The sequence below is a fragment of the Telmatherina bonti genome (genome assembly GCF_933228915.1).
Source record: "Telmatherina bonti genome assembly, chromosome: 18".
Classification (NCBI taxonomy): domain Eukaryota; kingdom Metazoa; phylum Chordata; class Actinopteri; order Atheriniformes; family Telmatherinidae; genus Telmatherina; species Telmatherina bonti.
In genome coordinates this window covers 6,899,278-6,907,040 of record NC_136616.1, presented here as the reverse complement: position 1 = coordinate 6,907,040, position 7,763 = coordinate 6,899,278, and the positions used below count along the sequence as shown (strand labels likewise).

The window sequence follows — 7,763 nt, the reverse complement described above, 5'->3', positions numbered from 1 at the left end:
ATGATGTGATCAGCTCATTCCTATGTGTCAGTAGTTACAGGTTAAAACTTTAACAGGTCGAACTGCCACCAGATGAGCTCTGGTTTCCACACTGGGTAAAATATTTCACTGCTTAAAACTACAAAGACCCGTTTTAAAGTTAATTCCCTTTTCTGAAATGTTTCATGAACCGCTTCCTCCTTTCGCTGCACGTGCTCTGTTCAAACCTCTCTTCTGGTTCCCAGTGCGAACGCTGGTGTTCGCCTGGACTTTGTGATGCTTCTGCCCAGAGATCGTCTTTGATACGGACCAAATTTATGTAGCGGCACACGAGTAGGAAAGATACAAAAAATATATAAAAATAAAAAGAATTTCACAAATATTTTGTTCAATAACAGGTTGATTTTTAAGAAATCAAGAAAAAGCCAACCCAAGAGAAATATTTTTATCCAAAATCTGATTTTATTAACAAAAGAACATGAAAAATATCATTAACAGAAGTAATTTAATTTTCTTTGTCAGTTTATTACTGTGTTATGTGTCAAGATTGTGTGCAGAACGCATGTATTAGATGTGCTTTGAGTAAAGTTTCTACCAAAACGTTTAGCGAAATGTCTCTGAAACCGCATCGTATACGACACGACGCGCAGGGCATTACATGGTTAAAGGGTAGGGAACAGCCAGGTGTGGCCTCCTGGGTGTCTCGGAGGTCTTTTTACTTTCCCTGCGTGTGGGTGGGTTTTGGGGGGGGTCAGCACCGCCCCTGGTCCTGGAGAAGCCTTGACCGCCTCTGCCTCCACCTCCTTAACTAACTGTGTTCTACCAGGTTTTACTGGTGGAGACCTGCCTCGAGCCTTCCGGGGTGTCCTCGCGAGCTTGATGCGAGCTGAGCCCGGTCTGAGGCGTGTGTGTGTGTGTGTGTGTGTGTGTGTGTGTGTGTGTGTGTGTGGTGACACCGGTCGCTGCAGGACCGCCGGATCCCGGACAGGCGTGACCCAAACCGAGCCATGAGTTCGGTGTGGAAGCGGTTCCAGCGGGTCGGAAAGAGAGCCTCCAAGTTCCAGTTCGCTGCTACTTTCCAAGAGCTGACAGTAGAATGTTCTAATAAATGGTGAGTAAAGTTTATCACACGTATTGATCCCGTCCAGGGCGCGCGTGATGTCGCTGGCGGACATCGCTCGAGCCGCCGAGCTCCATCTGGAAAAGTGACATTTCATCTTTGACACCTAAAAACTGCAGTTTATCGTGTTAAACTGGGAGTTTGTCCCAGTTGGTTCCAGTTTAAAGGAGGTTGCCGGTAAATCGGCGTGTTAAACAGCTGAAGAGGTGAAAATGTTCGGCAAAGTTCGGGGCTTTTTGTTTTGATCCAGAAAAGCCTCAACATGTTGACAGAACACACCCATCACTTCCGCCTTGGTTTGTGTTTCTGCAGCTCAGCGGTTGTTGCATCTTCATCCCTTCCTGGAGAAATAAAACTGTTTTCAGATTGTCAGCAGCTGAACTTCACTGTTTACTCCATCAGCTCGACATCTGGCCTGAAATAATCACAAATGAATCCCATACTGGACTAATTTATCATACTGTAGCATAAGAACACGCGTCCTCCTGGTCCTGGTTACATTATCAGAAATGAAGCTGATCTGAGGCTGTAAATACAGGTTTAATCATAACAGAAGATAATATTGATTCCCCCTCTGTATGATTTAGTTCCAGGATTCAGGATCCAGAGATCGGTATGAAACCATCACTTCTGGTCTCACAAGATGACAAATAAATTCAAATGTCCTCCCGATCAATGAGACGTTTAAACTAAACAGGACATGCTGGATGTGGAGCTTCCAGGTGTTTCCAGGCTTTAAATCGGCAGAAACCTTCCTCTGATTCAGACTTTTAAACCAAACATGTGGACTAGTTGCTGATGGTAATCAGGTTAGTTTAGTCTGACTGGACTAGTTTCCTCATCAGGTTAAATTCCGACATTTAGTTTGTTGGATGGAAACAGGAAACGATTCCACTTTTCTGACGAACGTCTGACGAACGCTGGACGTGGTCCGGCATGGAGACGTCTTCCCTGGCAGACGGGGTCTGGATGGGAGCAGATGTTCTGACCAACATGTGGCCTGGGGGCCACACCCGGGGGGCCAAACCCAGGGGCCACACCCAGGGGCCACACCCGGGATTTGGCTTGATCCGGTCTGGTCTGGTCTACTCTGGTCTGGTCTGACCTGGTCCGGGCTGGTCTACTCTGGTCTGGTCTGACCTGGTCCGGGCTGGTCTACTCTGGTCTTGTCTGACCTGGTCCGGGCTGGTCTACTCTGGTCTTGTCTGACCTGGTCCGGGCTGGTCTACTCTGGTCTGGTCTGACCTGGTCCGGGCTGGTCTACTCTGGTCTGGTCTGACCTGGTCCGGGCTGGTCTACTCTGGTCTTGTCTGACCTGGTCCGGGCTGGTCTACTCTGGTCTTGTCTGACCTGGTCCGGGCTGGTCTACTCTGGTCTGGTCTGACCTGGTCCGGGCTGGTCTACTCTGGTCTGGTCTGACCTGGTCCGGGCTGGTCTACTCTGGTCTTGTCTGACCTGGTCCGGGCTGGTCTACTCTGGTCTGGTCTGACCTGGTCCGGGCTGGTCTACTCTGGTCTGGTCTGACCTGGTCCGGGCTGGTCTACTCTGGTCTTGTCTGACCTGGTCCGGGCTGGTCTACTCTGGTCTTGTCTGACCTGGTCCGGGCTGGTCTACTCTGGTCTTGTCTGACCTGGTCCGGTCCAGACTGGTCTGCTCTGGTCTGGTCAGGCCTGGTCTGGTCACCATCCTTCAGGTTTTTCTGCCTCCTCTCTTCCTGGCAGACGGAGCTCAGCCAGCAGTTTGTCTCGGTGTACCGGGAGACTTCTGGACCAGTTGGTTTCCCTGCATGTTGTCTCTGCAGCCAAACTGACGATGATCTTCACGTTCAAAGTGAACCGTCGCAGTGCGAGAAGTTCTGCGACTCGTTCTGCGTGTCGTTCTGCGACTCGTTCTGCGTGTCGTTCTGCGACTCGTTCTGCGGCTTGTTCTGCGTGTCGTTCTGCGACTCGTTCTGCGTGTCGTTCTGCGGCTTGTTCTGCGACTCGTTCTGTGACTCGTTCTGTGTGTCGTTCTGCGTGTCATTCTGCGACTCGTTCTGCGGCTTGTTCTGCGACTCGTTCTGCGTGTCGTTCTGCGTGTCGTTCTGCGTGTCGTTCTGCGGCTTGTTCTGCGACTCGTTCTGTGACTCGTTCTGCGTGTCATTCTGCGTGTCGTTCTGCGTGTCGTTCTGCGTGTCGTTCTGGGTGTCGTTCTGCGTGTCGTTCTGCGACTCGTTCTGCGACTCGTTCTGCGGCTCGTTCTGCGACTCGTTATGCGTGTCGTTCTGCGTGTTGTTCTGCGACTCGTTCTGCATGTCATTTTGCGTGTCGTTCTGGGTGTCGTTCTGCGACTCGTTCTGTGACTCGTTCTGCGTGTCGTTCTGCGACTCGTTCTGCGGCTTGTTCTGCGACTCGTTCTGCGTGTCGTTCTGCGTGTTGTTCTGCATGTCGTTCTGCATGTCGTTCTGCGTGTCGTTCTGCGGCTTGTTCTGCGACTCGTTCTGTGACTCGTTCTGCGTGTCGTTCTGGGTGTCGTTCTGCGTGTCGTTCTGCGACTCGTTCTGCGGCTCGTTCTGCGACTCGTTATGCGTGTCGTTCTGCGTGTTGTTCTGCGACTCGTTCTGCATGTCATTTTGCGTGTCGTTCTGGGTGTCGTTCTGCGACTCGTTCTGCGTGTCGTTCTGCGTGTCGTTCTGCGTGTCGTTCTGCGTGTCGTTCTGCGGCTTGTTCTGCGACTCGTTCTGTGACTCGTTCTGCGTGTCGTTCTGCGTGTCGTTCTGGGTGTCGTTCTGCGTGTCGTTCTGCGACTCGTTCTGCGGCTCGTTCTGCGACTCGTTATGCGTGTCGTTCTGCGTGTTGTTCTGCGACTCGTTCTGCATGTCATTTTGCGTGTCGTTCTGGGTGTCGTTCTGCGACTCGTTCTGCGTGTCGTTCTGCGTGTCGTTCTGCGTGTCGTTCTGCGTGTCGTTCTGCGGCTTGTTCTGCGACTCGTTCTGTGACTCGTTCTGCGTGTCGTTCTGCGTGTCGTTCTGCGTGTCGTTCTGGGTGTCGTTCTGCGTGTCGTTCTGCGACTCGTTCTGCGGCTCGTTCTGCGACTCGTTATGCGTGTCGTTCTGCGTGTTGTTCTGCGACTCGTTCTGCATGTCATTTTGCGTGTCGTTCTGGGTGTCGTTCTGCGACTCGTTCTGTGACTCGTTCTGCGTGTCGTTCTGCGTGTCGTTCTGCGACTCGTTCTGCGGCTTGTTCTGCGACTCGTTCTGCGTGTCGTTCTGCGTGTTGTTCTGCATGTCGTTCTGCGTGTCGTTCTGCGGCTTGTTCTCCGGCTCGTTCTGTGACTCGTTCTGCGTGTCGTTCTGGGTGTCGTTCTGCGTGTCGTTCTGCGACTCGTTCTGCGGCTCGTTATGCGTGTCGTTCTGCGTGTTGTTCTGCGACTCGTTCTGCATGTCATTTTGCGTGTCGTTCTGGGTGTCGTTCTGCGACTCGTTCTGCGACTCGTTCTGCGGCTTGTTCTGCGACTCGTTCTGCGTGTCGTTCTGCGTGTTGTTCTGCGACTCGTTCTGCGTGTCGTTCTGCGGCTTGTTCTGCGGCTCGTTCTGTGACTCGTTCTGCGTGTCGTTCTGGGTGTCGTTCTGCATGTCATTTTGCGTGTCGTTCTGGGTGTCGTTCTGCGACTCGTTCTGCGACTCGTTCTGCGGCTTGTTCTGCGACTCGTTCTGCGTGTCGTTCTGCGTGTTGTTCTGCATGTCGTTCTGCGTGTCGTTCTGCGGCTTGTTCTGCGGCTCGTTCTGTGACTCGTTCTGCGTGTCGTTCTGGGTGTCGTTCTGCGTGTCGTTCTGCGTGTTGTTCTGCGACTCGTTCTGCATGTCATTTTGCGTGTCGTTCTGCGTGTCGTTCTGCGACTCGTTCTGCGACTCGTTCTGCGGCTTGTTCTGCGACTCGTTCTGCGTGTCGTTCTGCGTGTTGTTCTGCGACTCGTTCTGCGTGTCGTTCTGGGTGTCGTTCTGCGACTCGTTCTGCGGCTTGTTCTGCGACTCGTTCTGCATGTCGTTCTGCGACTCGTTCTGCGTGTCGTTCTGCGACTCGTTCCGCGTGTCGTTCTGCGTGTCGTTCTGCGTGTCGTTCTGCGACTCGTTCTGCGGCTCGTTCTGCGACTCGTTCTGCGACTCGTTCTGCGACTCGTTCTGCGGCTTGTTCTGCGACTCGTTCTGCGACTCGTTCTGCGTGTCGTTCTGGGTGTCGTTCTGCGACTCGTTCTGCGACTCGTTCTGCGTGTCGTTCTGCGACTCGTTCTGCGACTCGTTCTGCGTGTCGTTCTGCGTGTCGTTCTGGGTGTCGTTCTGCGACTCGTTCTGCGGCTTGTTCTGCGACTCGTTCTGCGACTCGTTCTGCGTGTCGTTCTGGGTGTCGTTCTGCGTGTCGTTCTGCGACTCGTTCTGCGGCTTGTTCTGCGACTCGTTCTGCGACTCGTTCAGTGACTCGTTCTGCGTGTCGTTCTGCGTGTCGTTCTGGGTGTCGTTCTGCGTGTCGTTCTGGGTGTCGTTCTGCGACTCGTTCTGCGACTCGTTCTGCGTGTCATTCTGCGTGTCGTTCTGCGTGTCGTTCTGCGACTCGTTCTGCGACTCGTTCTGCGTGTCATTCTGCGTGTCGTTCTGCGACTCGTTCTGCGACTCGTTCTGCGTGTCATTCTGCGTGTTGTTCTGCGTGTCGTCCTGCGACTCGTTCTGCGACTCGTTCTGCGTGTCATTCTGCGTGTTCTGCGTGTCGTCCTGCGACTCGTTCTGCGACTCGTTCTGCGTGTCATTCTGCGTGTCATTCTGCGTGTCGTTCTGCGTGTCATTCTGCGTGTTGTTCTGCGTGTCGTCCTGCGACTCGTTCTGCGACTCGTTCTGCGACTCGTTCTGCGTGTCATTCTGCGTGTCATTCTGCGTGTCGTTCTGCGTGTCATTCTGCGTGTTGTTCTGCGTGTCGTCCTGCGACTCGTTCTGCGACTCGTTCTGCGACTCGTTCTGCGACTCGTTCTGCGTGTCGTTCTGCGTGTTGTTCTGCGTGTCGTCCTGCGACTCGTTCTGCGACTCGTTCTGCGTGTCATTCTGCGTGTCATTCTGCGTGTCGTCCTGCGACTCGTTCTGCGACTCGTTCTGCGACTCGTTCTGCGTGTTTTACCGTTTCTGGGTCCGGTAGAGAAAAGTGAAACTAAAGGCGCCAGCTGTGATTGGCTGGTCGGATCAGTTCCTGTTGCGTTGCCATAACAACGGATTCCTCCACGCTGGCGGAGCTGCAAGGTTCTTCTTTAGCTCCACTTTACTGATTATTTGTCTCAGGATTCAGCAGATCTGAAACGGCTCCTTGCCTGTCCTGAAGCTGGGTTATACGGGGTTAATATTTGATGTTGCACGCTGCGGTCCGCCTGCGTCTCCGCTCCCGGCTTGTTTGGTGGCTCGTAGCGTCGTCACAGCTCTATCACGCGCTCTGACGGGCATCGACTTGTTGGTGCTTTCAGGTCCTTCCCAGGGTTTGGAGCGTGTTCCAGCAGCTCGTTCTGGGCTGCAGCGAGCGCACGCCAGCGTCGCAGAGCTAGTTTATGAAGTGAGACGTGGAAATGTGGAGCAGGTTGTAAAGACGCCGTCTCAAAGGAACGTTTTCTGTTGTTTCTTTCAGAAAGACTCAGATTGAAGCCAAGGTTTCCATGGAAACAACCGAAAGATAAAGTTACCTGACATTTCTCACAACTAAAAGTCTGAATTACCGTAAGAGCAGCACCAGTCTGAGTCCAGTTTTACACAACAGTCTGAACTGATGGTGCAACGCTGGAAACGTGGTGAAACCAGTCACAGCTGCTTCACATGTGGTTTCCACTCTTATTTCTGTCTGATTCTGACTTCCTGCAGCAGAGAAACCTCACCAAGAGGCTGTTTTAGGTGTTTTTAGGCTTTAAGTTGCACTGAAGCATCCGATTCGGCTCCTGGAGAGTCCTGCAACTTTTATTCATCTGGTTTAATCTTCTAAAAGATTTTATCTTGGATTTTATATATTTATTTATTCAGTTTCATTTATTTTACTCATTGATTAATTATCCTACCGATTGGTCCGATTGGAGTCGCTGGTGTCATTCCCCGCAGTCCGGTCGACGGTCGGCTGCACCTGGAGGTCACCAGTCCACCGCAGGACCACACAGAGACATACAGCCATTCACGCTCACGATTCATGGTAACCAGTTAACCTGACCAATTAACCTGACCAGTTCACCTAACCAGTTAACCTAACCAGTTAACCTAACCAGTTAACAGCTTCAGGCGGTGGGAGGAAGCCGGAGAACCCAGAGAGAACCCACACATATACGGGGAGAATGTGCATGTGAGCGCCCCCCCCGCTGGATCTAACCAGCAGCCTTCTGGCCGGTGGCCCCGGTGCTGACCACTACGCCACCGTGCACCAGTGCTGCAGCAGAGGTTTAAAACGTCCAGTCACAGATTCCCGCCTGGAAGAGAAGGAAACTCGATCCGAGCTGAGCTGGACAGAAACCGGTCGGGACGTCTGAGGACCGGAAGGATCAATCGGCCAGTCGGGGTCAGGAAGGACGGCCATCTGCTTGGGCGGGGAGACGGGAAGCGGGACAGATCAGGAACCGCCACGGACCAGGCGGGTTGTCCGGAAACGGCGATGCAGAGGAGGAGCTGCCTGATCTG

The 7,763-nt window shown here is 53.0% G+C and overlaps 1 protein-coding gene across 8 annotated transcripts in view; it reads left to right on the top strand.

Moving 5' to 3' along the window:
- Positions 1–807: 807 nt before the first annotated feature.
- Positions 808–7,763, top strand: part of ehbp1l1a (EH domain binding protein 1-like 1a) — a 59,088-nt gene continuing 52,132 nt past the window's right edge. For all 8 annotated transcript variants that reach the window (XM_079257647.1, XM_079257646.1, XM_079257645.1 and 5 more), the window contains exon 1: positions 808–1,090. In XM_079257647.1, the coding sequence (XP_079113773.1) occupies positions 987–1,090 (104 nt within the window). In that variant the 5' untranslated portion in view covers positions 808–986. The remainder of the gene's footprint in view (positions 1,091–7,763) is intronic.